This window comes from Phyllobates terribilis, unplaced genomic scaffold (assembly GCF_046119375.1).
Source record: "Phyllobates terribilis strain yellow unplaced genomic scaffold, ASM4611937v1 Scaffold_7__3_contigs__length_470593459, whole genome shotgun sequence".
Classification (NCBI taxonomy): Eukaryota; Metazoa; Chordata; class Amphibia; order Anura; family Dendrobatidae; genus Phyllobates; species Phyllobates terribilis.
The window spans coordinates 201,513,494-201,532,489 of record NW_027362767.1 but is presented as its reverse complement, the minus strand read 5'-3'; the positions used below and the strand labels follow the sequence as shown (position 1 = coordinate 201,532,489).

General features: G+C 40.6%; 1 protein-coding gene across 1 annotated transcript in view; it reads right to left on the bottom strand.

Moving 5' to 3' along the window:
• The window catches only part of LOC141154162 (coagulation factor VIII-like), a 229,387-nt gene extending 211,027 nt beyond the window's left edge, over window positions 1-18,360 (bottom strand). The window contains exons 1-3 of the mRNA XM_073639666.1: window positions 18,130-18,360; window positions 15,225-15,328; window positions 886-1,008 (exon numbers count right to left, since the gene is read on the bottom strand). Coding sequence (XP_073495767.1) covers window positions 886-1,008; window positions 15,225-15,328; window positions 18,130-18,263 — 361 coding nt within the window. The 5' untranslated portion in view covers window positions 18,264-18,360. The remainder of the gene's footprint in view (window positions 1-885; window positions 1,009-15,224; window positions 15,329-18,129) is intronic.
• Window positions 18,361-18,996: the final 636 nt, after the last annotated feature.

Below are 18,996 nucleotides of genomic sequence, written 5' to 3'. Positions count from 1 at the left end.
TGACTGAGTGCAGAGCTTATTGTAAATGGGTGAGCCTGTACCTATTGTGGGACTGTTTTATTTTATGCTATACATATATTATGGCTGAAAAACAGCTGTTTATTTTTGCTTTGGAAGTGTTATGAACTTTTTAATAGACCTTCCTGTTTGAGACAAGAACTTTGTGCCTGTGTGAACGCTACCCAGCTGTCTGAAAGTGAGTGAATGCTTGCAATATACAGTACATTGTAATATGACAATATAGTTTGCTAAGCAACTCCAGTTTAAAACCACAATCTGGCCCATCAGCGTTCTTTACTTATTCATACACAATAGATTCTAATGCATAGAAATGGCCAGCTATGTCATCCACATGGACAGGTTGAGCTTGCCAGTAGACATGAGCAGATCGGTTGGTGCAACCTCAGTGCACTTTCCGTGTCATTGCTCTCTGGCTGTGAACAGGTTTCCTCACCTTCTGGGATCTTAATATCTTCTTATATTTAGCTGTGTGCCACCAGAAGACAACACACCAGACCAGCAAACCAAGCGAAGCACTGAGGAACCCAGAAGGTCAAGATATTCCTGCAGCTCAGAGTACTGACATGGACCATAGAGCAGGGTTGCACAAAGTGATCCACTAATCTCTACGAGTCGCCATAGCATGATCTATTCTTTGATTGCAGCTCTTTTCTTTCTTTGACTACCACATATTCGATTAGGGAACATAAAATTAGTTATCTTTATTAGACACCTATGACCACCTTGGGCATACTGTACATGTTTAGCCAAGAGCAGCCCTGAGCCACCTGCAGGTTTACTCCCTGGTGTGAGGGCTAGTTTTTTACCTATGCAATATAGAAAAAAGGAATGTGTAGCTTGGATACTATAAGATGGCTTTCTCACCTTCTGACCTTTTTCCATATGATACACCAATGCCATGTAGACTGTATGGAACACTGGCAAGATTCTTAAAGTGAATAACAACATTATCAAATGTTTCAACCCGAATGGTGGGACCCAATAGTCCTGAAAAAATAAAGTAATAACATTGGTAAGAGAAAGTTTACACCTATTCTTATAACAGAAAATGTATTCACATGAACAGTCATCAATACCACATTACCACACTGGGACTTTACACCTCCGAGAGCTTTGGTGACAACCCATTCTAAATCCAGAGGCATTAGTTTGCAGTTGGTTCCTCCTTTGCAGCTAAAGCAGCTTGGACTCTTCTGGGAAGACTTTCTTCAAGATTTTGGAGGTGTCTGTTGGAATTTTTGCTGATTTATCTAGAAAGGTAGTTGTAAGGTCAGATATTGATGTAGGAGTACAGGACAGAGCTCAGAATCTCCATTCAAGGGCATCCCAAAAGTATTCAATGGTTTGAAGGTCAAGGCTCTGCCAAGTTCTTCCACACCAAACTGACCGAACCGTGACTTTACATTGAAAAAAAAGAAAAATAATCAGCTGAGCTCACCCAGTATTGAATAAAGTTGAAATTTCAAGCACAAAAAACTGGCAATGCCACAGGTTAAGTATTCAGAATACAAAAATTCCAGTGTAGAAAAAACTTCATAAAAATTATAAATTTAATGATAATTTTTAAAAAATTTGAAGCTTGGACATTTGAGAGACAAAGCATATAAAAGAGACAAAATATATCTTTTTGTCTCTCAAATGTCCAAGCTTCAAATTTTTTAAAAAATTATCATTAAATTTATAACTTTTATGAAGTTTTTTCTATGCTGGAATTTTTTTGTATTCTGAGTGACTTTACAGTTGTGCTCAAAAGTTTACAAACCCCGGCAGAATTTTTCCTTTCTTGGCCTTGTTTCAGAGAATATGAATGATAACAAAAAAACTTTTTCTCCACTCATGGTTATTGGTTGGGTGAAGCCATTTATTGTCAAACTACTGTGTTTTCTCTTTCTAAATCTTAATGACAACCAAAAACTTCCAAATGACCCTGATCAAAAGTTGACATACCCCAGTTCTTAATACTGTGTATTGTCCCCTCTAACATCAATGACAGCTTTAAGTTTTTTGTGGTAGTTGTGGATGAGGTTCTTTATTTTTTCAGATGGTAAAGCAGCCCATATTTCTTGGCAAAAAGTCTCCAGTTCCTGTAAATTCCTGGGCTGTCTATCATGAACTGCGCGCTTGAGATCTCCCCTGAATGGCTCAATGATATTGAGGTCAGGAGGCTGAGATGACCACTCCAGAACCTTCACTTTGTTCTGCTGCAGCCAATGACAGGTCGACTTGGCCTTGTATTTTGGATCGTTGTCATGTTGGAACGTTCAAGTATCATTGTCTTGCTGAAATGTCCACCCTCATGTCATCTTCATCATCCTGGTAGATAGCAGCAGATTTTTATCAAGAATGTCTCAGTACATTTGTCCATTCATCCTTCCTTCAACTACATGAAGTTTGCCAGTGCCATATGCTGAAAAACAGCCCCACACCTTCAAACATCACTGTTGGTATGGTGTTTTTGAGTTGATATGTAGAGACTTTTGGCCTCCAGACATGGTGTGCATTATGGCATCCAAAGAATTCACTTTTAGTCTTGTCAGACCAGACTATAGTCTCCCAGTATTTCACAGACTTGTCTAAATGTTGTTGAGAAAACTTTAAATGTGCTTAAACATGCTTTTTGTTCAGCAATGGAGTCTTGGTGAGCGTGCATACAGGCCATGGAGGTTGAGTGCATTACTTATAGTTTTCTTTGAAACAATTGTACCTGCTGATTCCAGCTCTTCCTGAAGATCTCCACAGGTGGTCTTTGGCTCTTGGACAACTGTTCTGATAATTATTTTCACTCCTCTGTCTGAAATCTTGAAGGGTCATGCCCGGTTTATGATGAAATGATGTTCTTCCCTCTTTTGGTTTATGGCCCCAACAGTGCTCACTGGAACTTTCAGTAATTTAGAAATTCTTCTGTAACCAATGCCATCAGTATGTTTTGCAGCAATAAGGTTGCAAAGGTCTTGAGACAGCTCACTGATTTTAACCATCAAGAAGTCCACCAATTGAACCAGCTGATTTTATTTTTCACTAAGTGGCAGGATTGCTTTCTACTGATAGATTTCAGCGGGCATCATAACTTTCCGTGGCTTTTTGCTCCTCTCTTTCTTCATGTGTTCAGTCTCTTTTTCCTGGGTCATTTCTCATTATTACACATAACTTAATTTATGGACATCTATGGTGATTTATTTGCCTGTGTGGATTGGATGGGTTGTTACCGACATCTGGTGAAAATTGCATGTCAATGGCACCTTTAGAAATATATTAATTAGAAAATTGGTGACGTGTTCAATACTTATTTCCCCCTCTGTATATACAGTATATATTTATATGTTAAAACAGATATCACACACATATACAGTAAAAGGCTCCTAGTTAAGCTGGGTTCATACAAGCATATACAGTACAGACCAAAAGTTTGGACACACCTTCTCATTTAAAGATTTGTCTGTTTTTTCATGACTATGAAAATTGTACATTCACACTGAAGGCATCAAAACTATGAATTAACACATGTGGAATTATATACTTAACAAAAAAGCGTGAAACAACTGAAAATATGTCTTATATTTTAGGTTCATCAAAGTAGCCACCTTTTGCTTTGATGAATGCTTTGCACACTCTTGGCATTCTCTTGATGAGCTTCAAGAGGTAGTCACCGGAAATGGTTTTCACTTCACAGGTGTGCCCTGTCAGGTTTAATAAGTGGGATTTCTTGCCTTATAAATGGGGTTGTGACCATCAGTTGTGTTGTGCAGAAGTCCGGTGGATACACAGCTGTTAGTCCTACTGAATAGACTGTTAGAATTTGTATTATGGCAGGAAAAAAGCAGCTAATTAAAGAAGAACGAGTGGCCATCATTACTTTACGAAATGAAGGTCAGTCAGTCCGAAAAATTGGGAAAACTTTGAAAGTGTCCCCAAGTGCAGTTGCAAAAACTATCAAGCGCTACAAAGAAACTGGCTCACATGAGGACTGCCCCAGGAAAGGAAGACCAAGAGTCACCTCTGCTTCTGAGGATAAGTTTATCCGAGTCACCAGCCTCAGAAATCGCAGGTTAACAGCAGCTCAGATTAGAGACCAGGTCAATGCCACACAGAGTTCTAGCTGCAGACACATCTCTACAACAACTGTTAAGAGGAGACTTTGTGCAGCAGGCCTTCATGGTAAAATAGCTGCTAGGAAACCACTGCTAAGGACAGGCAACAAGCAGAAGAGACTTGTTTGGGCTACAGAACACAAGGAATGGACATTAGACCAGTGGAAATCTGTGCTTTGGTCTGATGAGTCCAAATTTGAGGTCTTTGGTTCCAACCAGCGTGTCTTTGTGCGACGCAGAAAAGGTGAACGGATGGACTCTACATGCCTGGTTCCCACCGTGAAGCATGGAGGAGGAGGTGTGATGGTGTGGGGGGGCTTTGCTGGTGACACTGTTGGGGATTTATTCAAAATTGCAGGCATACTGAACCAGCATGGCTACCACAGCATCTTGCAGCGGCATGCTATTCCATCCGGTTTGCGTTTAGTTGGACCATCATTTATTTTTCAACAGGACAATGACTCCAAACACACCTCCAGGCTGTGTAAGGGTTATTTGACCAAGCATGAGAGTGATGGGGGGCTACGCCAGATGACCTGGCCTCCACAGTCACCAGACCTGAACCCAATCGAGATGGTTTGGGGTGAGCTGGACCGCAGAGTGAAGGCAAAAGGGCCAACAAGTGCTAAGCATCTCTGGGAACTCCTTCAAGATTGTTGGAAGACCATTTCCGGTGACTACCTCTTGAAGCTCATCAAGAGAAAGCCAAGAGTGTGCAAAGCAGTCATCAAAGCAAAAGGTGGCTACTTTGAAGAACCTAGAATATAAGACATATTTTCAGTTGTTTCACACTTTTTTGTTAAGTATATAATTCCACATGTGTTAATTCATAGTTTTGATGCCTTCAGTGTGAATGTACAATTTTCATAGTCAAGAAAAATACAGAAAAATCTTTAAATGAGAAGGTGTGTCCAAACTTTTGGTCTGTACTGTAACAAATTGTCTGAGTTCATCCAGAAAACTTGGATGATTTTTTTCTCATTTGTCATTCACATGGAATTTTTATACATCAGCAATTATTAAAAATTTACAAAACAGTTCCCAATGTTAAAGAATTGCAACGTATCTGTAAAAATGGGATGCTATTCAATGGCTCCCTATGGAATCCAAGCATTCTAGCGCATGCACAGACTTGAATGGGTGAGTCTCATCTGATACACTAAAGAAACTAGTGCACGCTGTGATTTTTTTTCATCAGCAGATTTGGTTCGTGAAAAAATCGCTGACTTGCATTGTCCTATTGGTTCAAGTGCTGTCCATTTTTCACAGACGTCACTCTGACCGAAAATACACTCATGGAAATGTACCCTTAGTCTCAGTATGGCCTGGACGTGGGGGCTTTGGTGTATTGGGTGAGACAGCCTCCATTCTTTGCCAACTACTGGTTTTGCTAAGATCTTATTATTAAAGAGACGAGACGGACGGAGATCTCTAGCTGGACACAGTCTGGTCGCTCTCCGGACAGAGCAATGTGGTTGCTCTCAAACTGCATGCAAACTACATGTAATGTAGCTACTGTTTTGTGTGTGAGAGACGGGGAAGTCATACTGTTTAGGAAGTGCTCTGATGAGTAGTTGTGGGTAGTCCGGCTCTTTTTGGTAAACTGGTTAATTTGGCTCCGTTCGTTAAAAAGAGTCGGCTCTTTTGGATCCCATAGAATTGCTATTTAATATGTGTTCACCCGCAGGTGAACACATACGTATGACAAAATCAATGTTGTCTAATGTGTGCCTTCAGCTTCCAGGCACGGTCACTATACCCCCAGTGAGAGCCATTCAAAGACTGCAAACTGCTGTCACTGCGGTGCCCGCTTCCAACGCTCACAGAAGGGAGGCTACTCTTTGTCCCGGATCGGTCGCTACCCATGAGCTGGATTTTGTTTATCTGGAGTTTGGTTCTAGGACCTTACAACCTGTATGTTTGCCGTTCTATACATATATATAAAAGAGAGAATGACAGCAAGTTGTCATATTTCAAATGTGCATGTTCACTATTATTGCACCTAAAACAGATCATGGCACCCAGGACAAATGATCAGGAAGGTCTACAAGATCAACTCGTAGGAAATAGATTTTGATGATTAATGAAGATTGGCGTTATATAAGCTAATAAAATAAACTCCATACTCTGCTCAAGATGGTGCGTTTTTCTATGAGATGTTTGGGGCCCATTGCTGTCTTGGGGTCCAGGTCTTCTTCACCCTACAGTTTAGCGATGAGGACAAGCACTACAGTGCCATCATCCTGATAGGACACAGCATCCATTATATATGTGGATAAGTCTATTGTATGAAATTAGAGCACTGCTCATAAATCGTGATAAACACTATTGATGTCGATCATCAGTAGCCATTGCTTATAAATAATGAAATCCATTGCTGACATCAGCACAATAGAGCGCAGCCTAAGGATTAAGAGAAGTAAAACTGTGTTGTCAGTACAGCTGAAAACAGGTTATGGGAAAAGTTTCTGTTCATATAAGATGATGTCACAATAGACTATATATTTATCACCACAATGCGACACAGACTATGAGTGACGGCAATCACTATTTTGACATTCAGAAATGAGCATAGTGAAGAAATTATCACACAAACTATAGTGACAAAGCCACAGACTAGATGCCATAATACATAACGCCCATCTTTTAAAGAAAAGAAAGAGGGACAAACTATGCAGTGCATTTTGGCCAAGCCCCTCACCACACCCCCTGGTCACACCCAATTTTAGAGGAAGAAAAAAAAATCTTACCCTTACAGGTACAAAGAAATGCACTGGTATATAGAGATGTATGTCTATGTACAGGTACAATGTGCTTGTAGTAGAACAACATTACAATGCATATTCAAGCACAGAAAGTTCTATACTAGACATTGCTGCCTATGGCTATTCCTGCTCCCTCCAGTGCTACAGGTTAGGAGTTCAAATACGGGGGCGGACCAGACTTCATATGAAGGGAAGTATAAGCTAATTAAATGAATGTAAGCATGTACAGAGCACAGAGATGGCGGTCCTTTTCCTGGAGGAGGAATTACTAATCAGTAACGCACATTGAAGTCTGCATGGCAGGAGATAAGACATCACTTAGAGTGAGTGAAAGTCTCTTTAAAGAGGAGAAGAGCTGGTAGAAGGGTTTATAATGTGACACAGTTAAGCTCAGTTGTGCTGACTCGCTCCCCACACTCACTGCCGTGACCTTGTCTGAAATATATTGGTCTTCTGTGCTATGCTCCCAGCACAATCATGCAGGAGGTTAGACCAGGAGATCAAGGCTTTATCATTACATCTCACACACTGAAAAACCTGCTCTAAGCTATAGTGGGGGTGTGTTCTTCTTTCCCCTGAGTGTTACTGCCTGCTTATGATTGGGCAACAACATACAGAGGAATAATTACACTCCCCAAGTGGAAACTATGTGATAACACCCATAATGAAAAATAACTAATTAGGTGCCAAATACTTTGATTGCTAATATCTTCATAACAGAGAGAAGAAATAAAAAAATTAAAATTGTATTCCGCTCTGCAGCCACTATTACATCATGAGCCCAGCTCAACTTGAAAACTTGATCAAAGGTCCTCTATAAAAGGCCAATAATAACTTCTAAAATTGTTTCCTCCGATAGATGGTATTAGAGACCTCACTTTTATCCTCTTTTTTCTCTGAATATGTGTAACTAAATTCAATACGTTCATCCGAGGATGTTGAGAAACAGGATGCAGGTTTGTGGTTTTTTGCAGACCCGATTTTGTGTGTTGGGAGTGGATAGGTGTCTCGCAGACGTTTTGGTTCCCCTTTTTTATTTTATTTTTATTTTCACTTTAAACAAGTAAAAAGTTAGTCATGTTTAATATTAAAGGTATTGGTGATAAAAATAAAAGTTGTGCCATTGTTTCATCTTGTAAATAGACACAGGCTAGCTGTGCTTTGTTTGACCGAAACACATGAGTGAAGAAAAATAAGTATGTTTATAGCATATTTAAGAAAAACAAAAGTAGTGTTACATGCAGAAGTAGTGCTGTTGCTTCAAAAATATCCAGCAACTATTACAAATAACACAAGCACAGGAGACAGGAAGTGTTGTGCTTCAGAAGCATCCAGCAACTAGAGGGGTTAACACAGTCACAGGAGACAGGGAGTGTTTTAGCAGAGCCCCAGGGGGATTGTAGGGAACTTGTTATTGTAGTCTGGCTGAAGCCGAAGAGAAAGGTGGTGTGTTATCTGGATCTGACAGAAGGCAACTGAACAGGATTCAGATCAGGAGAGAAACTAAACACAGGTCAGATAAATTCCCTGTACTAACAGTGGAGAGTATTATAGGGCAGGAAGATAAGCACTGGAAGGAGTTGTGTCACAGGGATCATCTCCCTCATCAAACCCTCCCCCCCTCCATCTCCATGCAGGATAAAGAATGCTGTGTACTATTGTGTCCTTGTGAAGGAAAAACCTGTGGTTATGTATGCATAGAAGTGTGCTGCTAAGAGATCTAATCTATGCTGAATTATGATACTGAAGAGACTGACGTTACTGTGCCTGCTTTATGAAGCTGTACTGTGATGAAGATTGTTGCTGTAATATCCCTGAATTGCACTAGCCGTGCTTCAGATTAAATTGCACTATTAAACTGTTGAAAAAGACTCTTGTCAGATGTGTCTGGTCAGCAACTGAATCTATTGTGTGCCTTAGAGAAGCCGCAGCCTATGGTCGCCCTGAGTAACGGTTCCCCCAGGATTCCAACAAATTCATGAAACCCGTCTCGCCCCTATCTGAACCTAGCGGCGTACGTGTAACAATAGTCTAGTCAAGATTTTCAGTTTTAACATCTCAACTATTCAACTGTTATTCGAATTATGTCCCATCATAAGATACAATATAAGTGCAGTCGAAAAAAAATTCTAGGGGTTTTCCCCTACTTTTCCCCTTTACAACCGATGACATATAGGTATGTCCAAGGTAGCCTCCCTGTCTTTGGTGTGGGCTCTGGAGCTGTGCCCGCCTCTTTTCAGGCACATGACAGCTGATCTGATCATTTGTCATGTGCCCCTAACAGTCATGGGTGGAATCGCGTTAACACTTTAAATGCCGCTGTCAATCTCTGACAGTGGCATTTAACATGTGCTTGCCGGAATTGCGTCACAAACCCCTCCCATCGGCATCCCTGTTACATGACCGCGGGGGCGCCAAAGGGTTGGCATTACATGCTTGTCATTGCTTATCTGAGTGCCGCCCAGTGGCCAGCGTTCATAGCAGATGAGCATTTCTGCTACATATAGCAGTGCTGAAGCTCTGCTATGTGTAGCACAAAGATCAGACGATCGCAGCTTCAGGTCTCCCACAGAGACTATTGAAGGAAGTGAAAAGTAAAAAAAATTATTTTAAAAATATAAAAAAAATAAAAAATATATAAAAGTTCAAATCACCCCCTTTTGCTCCATTCAAAATAATACAATAAAAAAATTAAAAAAAAACATATATTTGGTATCGCCATGTTCAGAATTGCCCGATCTATCAATATATAAAAAGAGTTAATCTGATCGGTAAACGGTGTAACGAGAAAAAAGATCAAAACGCCAGAATTACATTTTTTTTGGTCGCCGCAACATTGCAATGAAATGCAATGATAGGCGATCAAAACATCGGATCTACCCCAAAATGGTATTAATAAAAACGTCAGCTTGGCACGCAAAAAATAAGCCCTCACTCGGCCCCAGATCCTGAAAAATGGAGACACTGCGGGTCTCGGGATAATGGCACCATATATATATATATTTTTACAAACTTTGGTTTTTTTTTCACCACTTAAATAAAAAAGAACCTCTACATGTTTGGTATCTACAATCTCATAATGATCTGGAGAATAAGAATAGCAGCTCAGTTTTAGTATTTAGTGAACATGGTAAATAAAAACCCAAAAAACAAGTGTGGAATTGCACTTTTTTTGCAATTTCACCGCACTTGGAATTTTTCTCCCACTTTCCGGTACACTATATGAGAAAATCAATTGTGTCGTTCAAAAGTACAACTTTTCCTGCATAAAATAAGCCCTCACATGGCCATATTGACGGAAAAATAAAAAAGTTATGGTTCTGGGAAGAAGAGGAGCAAAAAACGAAAATGCAAAAAATGGAAAATACCAAGGTGGTGAAAGGGTTAAATGTTTTTCTAAATGGGCCCAAAGTGGGTTAATAAAAAAAAATGCTATACCCACTTCCTGGAGCGGCCACACTTCTCCGCATTCACTGCTAAGTACCCCGTTGGTATACTGGCATCACATGAGGTCATATGACCTCTACTGCCAATCAAAGGGTGGTTAAACATCTGGAGTCTTCACATTCCGTCTATGCCGACTTCTTCCACTTTCACAGAATGTTAAGGCTGCCGCGATCACATGAAGCCCCTGCCAGATGCTGATGCCAGCAGACCGGCCAGGGACACAGCTGGGACTGCTCAGGAGCAATGCCGGTTCAGGAGCTGAGGATTGCACTATTTTTTAATTATCCCACTCTGGGCCCATTTAAAAAAAAACTTTGAAAGTTGGGGAAAACACTGATTTGGGAGATGTACCTGTCTTGGTCTCAGATGACTTTAATTGCATAATGAACCAGCAATTGGATAGGATTAAGCTGATTAATAATAGATCGGTGGTAACCTGGTACAAGATCTGTGAAGAGTTATGTGAAAGCGATACGTGGTCAGTAGAGGCCTGAAAAAGGGCCCACAACTTCTTACAAAAACTAAAGTGTTACTGTCTTTTAAATGTATCACTATTTTTTTTTTAATTGTTGAAGTCTCTTAAAAGTGGTGTATGTGGAAGGGCGTCAGGGGTCTAAGACCCTCACCAGTCTCAGTTCCTGCATGAGCACATGTGTCTTTCTATAGAGCTCGTATACCGCTGTACGTGTGCTCATGCTGGAGCTGAGTGCTTCTGCACAGTTTTTGACCGGTCGGTGGGGGTCTCCAGTGACCACCTGGGAAATAGATCTCAAGTCTAAAAATGGCTCACGTAGGGTGTCACTGAGGAACCATTGCGGGTGTCCAGGGCACTGCTAGTTAAAGCAATACTCTTGCATTTTCTTGTGTACTAAGATGCCGGTGACATGACAGCATTAGTGGGCAGCATTGGATTATGGGCAGATGGCACAGACAGGTGAAGTAGAGGAGCAAATGCACATCAAAAAGGCAAAATGGAGGGGAAGGGGGGAAGGGTCCTGTAGTGGAGACCCTAAACAAGTTTACACATTTTTGCATCAGCTTGATCAATCAATATGGTCTTTCATAAGGTCATATGGGATTACCATATTGATTGAGCAAGGTTTTGCAACATCATGCAAAGCTGTTTAGGGTCTCCTGTCACTGCAGGACCCTTCTTTTTGCCTCTCTCCCCTTTATGCTAATACATATTCCCCCCTGAAGAGTCCTCCCCACAAAGGAGGAAACGCGTAGGAGGGTTACTTTAGGGTACACCCTTGGGTACATGTAAGGGCAGGAGTCTTACAAGGGGCACAACAGGATACTTTAGTGCCAGATTCCATTCTGCAACTGCTCCTGCCTACCTTAGACCTTGGAGGAATACGTCTCATCAAGACACATGGGTGAGGCTGAAACATTTTTTATGAGCACTGGCTATTATGAGCACTTGCACTTTATATGTTTGTGAAGGTTGGTCGGTATAAATTTGTCCTTCTACACTAGATTTATCTATTTTTAATGATATTGATAAAAGTTAGATTTTATATCATTTATATCATTAGATTTATATCTATCTCTCCCTGCTGATTACATCGAGCTGGATTATGGGAATGACCTTCCCACCCAGACTCTTTTACATATTCTCAAATCCCGGACCCAAAATCCAGTCACTTTAACCCCCTCAGTAACCTAATGTTACTGGTACAGATTTTTACAATAGCGAGGCCAACCACTTCGGTGGCACATATCTGCCATCCAGGACCTCACTGCCTGCTTTTTTACAAAGGTCACTGCGAACATCATGGCACCTTGATCTTTTGTGCACTTTCACAGAATTCTCCCGGCCTCATCAAAGCCTATTTCATCACGAGCTGCGGCGAGGACCAGATGGGTGATGCAGAGAGGTCGGAGAGTTGCTGAATCAATAATGAAGCAAAATACAAAAAATCTGCATTTTGGTGAATGCAGATTTTTATAAAATCCGAGTAGAATCCACCACCCTTAAATTCACCATGGTAAGAGTTTTGGTCAGACAGACAGAGAGCTGTAAATCAATTCCCTCTCTACTGTACTAACCGTGAACGCAGAAAGGAAGTTGATAACACTGGACAGAAAATAGTTCCCATAGAGTGACTTAAACAAATTGATATAATTAAATTGATCCATTTTTTTAATAAAAAAAAGACATATGATCATAGTTCATTAATATGTGAGAAAAAAATTGACATTAATATCTTTTGAAATTGGATGGGGTTTTTCTGAGAACTGTACATATTTACCCTAATAGAGAACTGACCGATAAGGGGGAAAATAGGAAAATAATAAGGTTGTGAAAAGAACAAAGTATAATCTGAGATGTGTCTATTTTATTCCATTGTATTTAATAAAGTGCAACTAGACACGATAGATATATAAATATATATACAGTGGTGGCCAAAAGTATTGGCACCCCTGCAATTCTGTCAGATAATACTCAGATTCTTCCTGAAAATGATGGCAATCACAAATTCTTTGGTATTATTATCTTCATTTAATTTGCTTGCAAGGAAAAAACACAAAAGAGAATGAAGCAAAAATCAAATCATTGATCATTTCACACAAAACTCCAAAAATGGGTCAGATAAAAGTATTGGCACCCTCAGCCTAATAATTGGTTGCACAACCTTTAGCCAAAATAACTGCGAACAACCGCTTCCGGTAACCATCAATGAGTTTCTTACAATGCTCTGCTGGAATTGTAGACCATTCTTCTTTGGCAAACTGCTCCAGGTCCCTGATATTTGAAGGGTGCCTTCTCCAAACTGCCATTTTGAGATCTCTCCACAGGTGTTCTATGGGATTCAGGTCTGGACTCATTGCTGGCCACCTTAGAAGTCTCCAGTGCTTTCTCTCAAACCATTTTATAGTGCTTTTGGAAGTGTGTTTTGGGTCATTGTCCTGCTGGAAGACCCATGACCTCTGAGGGAGACCCAGCTTTCTCACACTGGGCCCTACATTATGCTGCAAAATTTGTTGGTAGTCTTCAGACTTCATAATGCCATGCACACGGTCAATCAGTCCAGTGCCAGAGGCAGCAAAGCAACCCCAAAACATCAGGGAACCTCCGCCATGTTTGACTGTAGGGACCGTGTTCTTTTCTTTGAATGCCTCTTTTTTTTCCTGTACACTCTATGTTGATGCTTTTTCCCAAAAAGCTCTACTTTTGTCTCATCTGACCAGAGAACATTCTTCCAAAACGTTTTAGGCTTTCTCAGGTAAGTTTTGGCAAACTCCAGCCTGGCTTTTTTATGTCTCGGGGTAAGAAGTGGGGTCTTCCTGGGTATCCTACCATACAGTCCCTTTTCATTCAGACGCCGACGGATAGTACGGGTTGACACTGTTGTACCCTCGGACTGCAGAGCAGCTTGAACTTGTTTGGATGTTAGTCGAGGTTCTTTATCCACCATCCACACAATCTTGCGTTGAAATCTCTCGTCAATTTTTCTTTTCCGTCCACATCTAGGGAGGTTAGCCACAGTGCCATGGGCTTTACACTTCTTGATGACACTGTGCACGGAAGACACAGGAACATTCAGGTCTTTGGAGATGGACTTGTAGCCTGGAGATTGCTCATGCTTCCTCACAATTTGGTTTCTCAAGTCCTCAGACAGTTCTTTGGTCTTCTTTCTTTTCTCCATGCTTAATGTGGTACACACAAGGACACAGGACAGAGGTTGAGTCAACTTTAATCCATGTTAACTGGCTGCAAGTGTGATTTAGTTATTGCCAACACCTGTTAGGTGCCACAGGTAAGTTACAGGAGCTGTTAATTACATGAATTAGAGAAGCATCACATGATTTTTCAAACAGTGACAATACTTTTGTCCACCCCCTTTTTTAGGTTTGGTGTGGAATTATATCCAATTTGGCTTTAGGACAATTCTTTTTGTGTTTTTTCATTGAAGACAAATTAAATGAAGATAATAATACCAAAGAATTTGTGATTGCAATCATTTTCAGGAAGAAACTGAGTATTATCTGACAGAATTGCAGGGGTGCCAATACTTTTGGCCACCACTGTATATACGGTATATATATACATACTACCTAGTGAACCCGTTCTACGCCCGGGTAACGAGCATTTTTATTGGTACATTTCTGGTGCCATTTTTTTTAAGACACTGTCTGCGGATTCACATATACAGTGTGACTCCAGCGCCATTTTATTGAAGTAATGTACTACAACATCAACATAGCAGTGCGAGGCGACAGCCATAGGTATAATGGTGATGGACGGTGCGTGCGCACTGCTATGTTGCTGTTGTAGTACATTACTTCAATAAAATGGCGCTGGACTCAGCGTGTGGGCATACCTTGCTATCCGGTGCAATTTTATGGAAGACACTGTATATGCGAATTTGTAGACACAGGGTCTTCAAAAAAATGGCCCCGCATACGCTGAGTCCGGCGTCATTTTATTGAAGTATTGTACTAAAAAGTTAAAGGGAACCTGTTGCCAGAAATAATGCTGTTAACCGGCAGATATGGGGTTAGTCTGCAGGTTAATAGAGTTATTCTGCTGCCCGGCGCCTGCACGCAGCTGAATGCAGCAGGGAGAAAATTATTTATTCTTTATTCTCTCCGCCAGCATTCGGTTTCAGTCATGGGGTGAAGGGTGGCGCCGGTTCAGTCATTGCTCTGAGAATACAGAGCGTTTGCTGTAATCGCGCCTCCGGCCCTGACTGACACTCCTTCTACATTAGGGCTGGATGGAGCGATGGGTCCCCCTCTTTTTGCATGTTCCAAGCCAATAAAAGCTGAGAGCAGTTCCCTCTTATACAGCGGATGTTATCACACAAATGTGAATAAAGCCTAATTGCAGCTTATTCCCTCTGCACTGATTCCCATACAATTTCCATACAATACGTGTGTTCTTCCACCTTCCTACCTGTCCAGGGATCCTGCGGTCTGATGTCGGCATAATTGCCATCAGTGTACTCCACATAAAGGGCTTTTTTGTATATTTGAGAACCCGGTGGTCTTAAAAATGGCCTGAAATATGCAATCAGAAAACACAAACTTTAAACATACATGTACACTAAAGGAAATACTGCAATTACTCCCCCAATATCACTCTATTTAATATCATTTAACAGGGATTGTCCGGGACTGACACATTGATGACATATTTCGCGGATCATCTGAAAATTGGGCCTCGAGTGACCGGAATGAAGTCCTTTTTGGGCAGCACAGCAGCTCCGTACATTGCTCAGTAGCTGCTGCCGAGCGCTGCTCTTCGTCTCCTGAATGGGAAATAAAGTGCAGCACTGGCCAGCCACCGCTATGTAATGTGCAGGGATAACTTGTTCCACCCCATACCTCACTTATATCGGGCAGCTTCTAAAGCTAATTTCAGCTGATTAGTAGAGGTTCCGGACCACCCACCGATCTCATATTAATAACCTATCTTATGAATACCTCATCAATATGTAAATCTTGGAGAACCCCTTTAGGTAACTATTACTACTTGGCACAAAGTTATGTACATGCAACTTGCATTATCTAGACATTGATTTGCAGTTTTATTCAGACAGCGAATGGCGATATTGTGTAGGAAACAAATTGGGCAGTGTTATGTGGCCACTGTTTGGTAGTACTTATCTTTTAGCGGCTGTATGATGTCATTATTTGGATGCCACACTATAGTTTTGGGTGGGCATTATATTATTTGTGATGCCATACTCCTTATACAGTCATCAATGAAGTGTTTGATGAACAACTGACTGCCATATATTTAAGAAAAAAATACAAGAAAAACACCTCAAAAAACAAAAATGAACATAGACCCTACAGCAAGTAAATCAGTAAATGGTAATAGTGCATGTAAATAACTTAGGAGACTTAATTAACATTATTTTGATCAAAAAAGCATAAAATCCATCCCACCACGACAAGGTGTACCCATCGGGATGGTCTTAACCTGTCTCTAGTGTAAAAACCTTACCATGTGTCAAACAATGTCAGTGTGAATAAGGGCCGAGCAAGACAAGGCCAGATTGAGACACCCGTCCATGGGAAGCTAGACAGATGGAATACTTTGCTCAGAAAGGGGACTGTCCCGATGGGTAAACCTTGTCGTGGTGGGATGGCTTTTATGCTTTTATGATCAAAATAGTGTTATCTAAGTACCGTATATAATTTACATGTACTAATACCGTTTACTGATTTACTTGTTGTAGGGATTATGCTCATTTTTGCTTTTTTTCTTGGGTTTTGTCTGTGAGATGGCCACAGTGTGAACGTGCTCTTACACTTCACACATATACCAGCTTATAGTCTAGCTCAGTTTTTTGGCTTTGCATATATATAAGAAAATTAATCTAATAATATTTAAGATGCATTGCAATTTTTAACATCTTAGCTTATCTTTAGGCTTTGTTCACATCAGAATTTCTAATTCCAATGTTCTGCTCCATTATAATAGCAGAAAAACAAAATGAATGAATGTGCTGGATCTACCACATGATAAACCCCATCGATGCATATTTGTCCTTCATGGAGCATTGCCAAATGAGTCTCTTCTGGTCTCTTTTGGGAAGACCCAGTATTTCCCCCACATTGCTAGAAGGGTGTTACACTCAGCCAGACTCTGTTTCACATTGATGAGCTGAATTAGTTGAGTTTCTGGCTTGGCACTTGTCCCTCGTCATGTTGCAAGACTTTTATAGTGTGGTCACCTCTCCTGGTTGGTAATTGCAAGATAGTTTCTTCTTATTCTGTAATAGTGTAAATTTGCAGAATTATCTGGCATATTTTAGATTGAATAGAGAAAATGGTGCTCTTGGTAAGGCATGCGTGTTATTAATCCATGGCACTAGAGGCTTTCATCGGGGGGGAATTTATCAAGATTGATGTTTCCTATGCCAGTTATGAACCTATAACTAGGGATGAGCGGATCCATGGAGCCTTGGGTTCTGGTACCCGACCCGATCTTTATTCCAAAGTTTACTTCGGGTACCAGATCTGTACCCAAACCTGAATCAGAACCCAAACCCCATTGAAAAAAATTGGTGACCCGAAATTTTGAGCTGGAAAATTATGTCTCTCTTCTTCCCCCGGAACATTTCAACGGACTTCCAGGAGAAGTCCGTGTTCGGCATTTACCACCAGACACTAACTGTCTGGTACGAACCCCAAACTTTTGAGTTTGTGTTCTCTCATCTCTACCTACAACCTAAAAAAAGGTGGGATTTCCATGTGCCAAAAAACGAAATCTATGCCAACCTTGAACTGAAGTAAATTTTGGCTACAAAGTACATCCCTTTTCTGGTGTACATTACAGTTTGTTGTGCAGCAGTAGGTCATATCCCCTTCTGAGAAATCCCAACCGCTTTTTAGAAAAGAGCAAACATTCATAAAATTTTGCGCAATTAACACTTGAGACACATTAAGCAACTTTTTGACACTTGAAAACTGGTGTTGAGGGGACGATGAATTCTCCCCATTTATTAAAACAATATTGATTTACATTACGTAGCAACATTTCTGCTAGACTGAAAATGTCTTCCAGTTACAAGGGTGGCATTCCAATTTTATCATCAGCAAAATACAGAAATTCCCATATGAAATAAATATACTGTACAACATTACTTTGTAAGCTGAAAACTATCAGCCAGGTCACCTACTACAAATTTTTTGGGAGTAGATAATGTTCTTGAAAATTGTTAAAATCAATTGTGACTCCTGAGTTTTGGCAGCACCACAATATTGTAATGGTGAAAACTGAAACACATGCAAGAAAATATAAGATTTCCAAATCAACAATAGTCTTGTACTGATGCAGTGAGGTTTACCTGTCTTCTCCCGAAAACACTGTCCCATCCCTGTAATTCCACAGCTGTTCCACAGCAGCTATATAGAATATTCTTGTGACGGCCGCACATGGGTGACATAAAGATGACAGCAGAAGGAAGCTCGCTGGCCTCATTGTGGGCGCAAGCTGTCACCCAAGAATGTCTCACTTCTGGATGTGCCTTAATCTTCCTTTTATTAGTAGATGCCCTTCCTTTAATTTTTTGTTAACTGCCTTTGAAAAGGAAGGAAATTTCACAGCAGGAAACCAAGGGTGTGACGTTAAATTACACTTCACTTTGATGTCTATTGTGGAGAAAGTGACATTGGCTTATTTTCAAAATTTCCAATAAATCCTTAGTTTCTTTTATTAAGAATTCGAAGAATGAATTCTGGAATTTCAAAGCCAAGACTTTCCCTATACAGTAACTCTACAGAATTTCAGCAGAAATTCTATTTCATACATCTTTTTCTTAGCCTCTTTCATATTTCTTACCTTTACCGAAAAAATTGTTACCCTATATTGTTGAAAATAAATGGTGATCTCTGATGTGTCCGTGTGTTATATGGAAGGGCGTTCACTCGGTTTATTCTAATCCTACATTTTCCCTGCAATGTTTGATATGTGCATTGAATCTCTTGCAATAACATCTGATCAACGGGACTTAGGGAATAAACTCACAGCCATACAAAAAGGCTTTGCCTTTGTGGGATAACGTACTTTTAGGCTTCATTCAGACATCGGTGACGTTTCTTGTGCGTGAGGACACAGACTGGTTTCCACCAGTGTTTCAGTTTTTATCAATCTTTTATTGGTGATTTTTTGCACTGCTTCTCCGAGCCTTTACAATGGTAAAAAGGGACAGCGC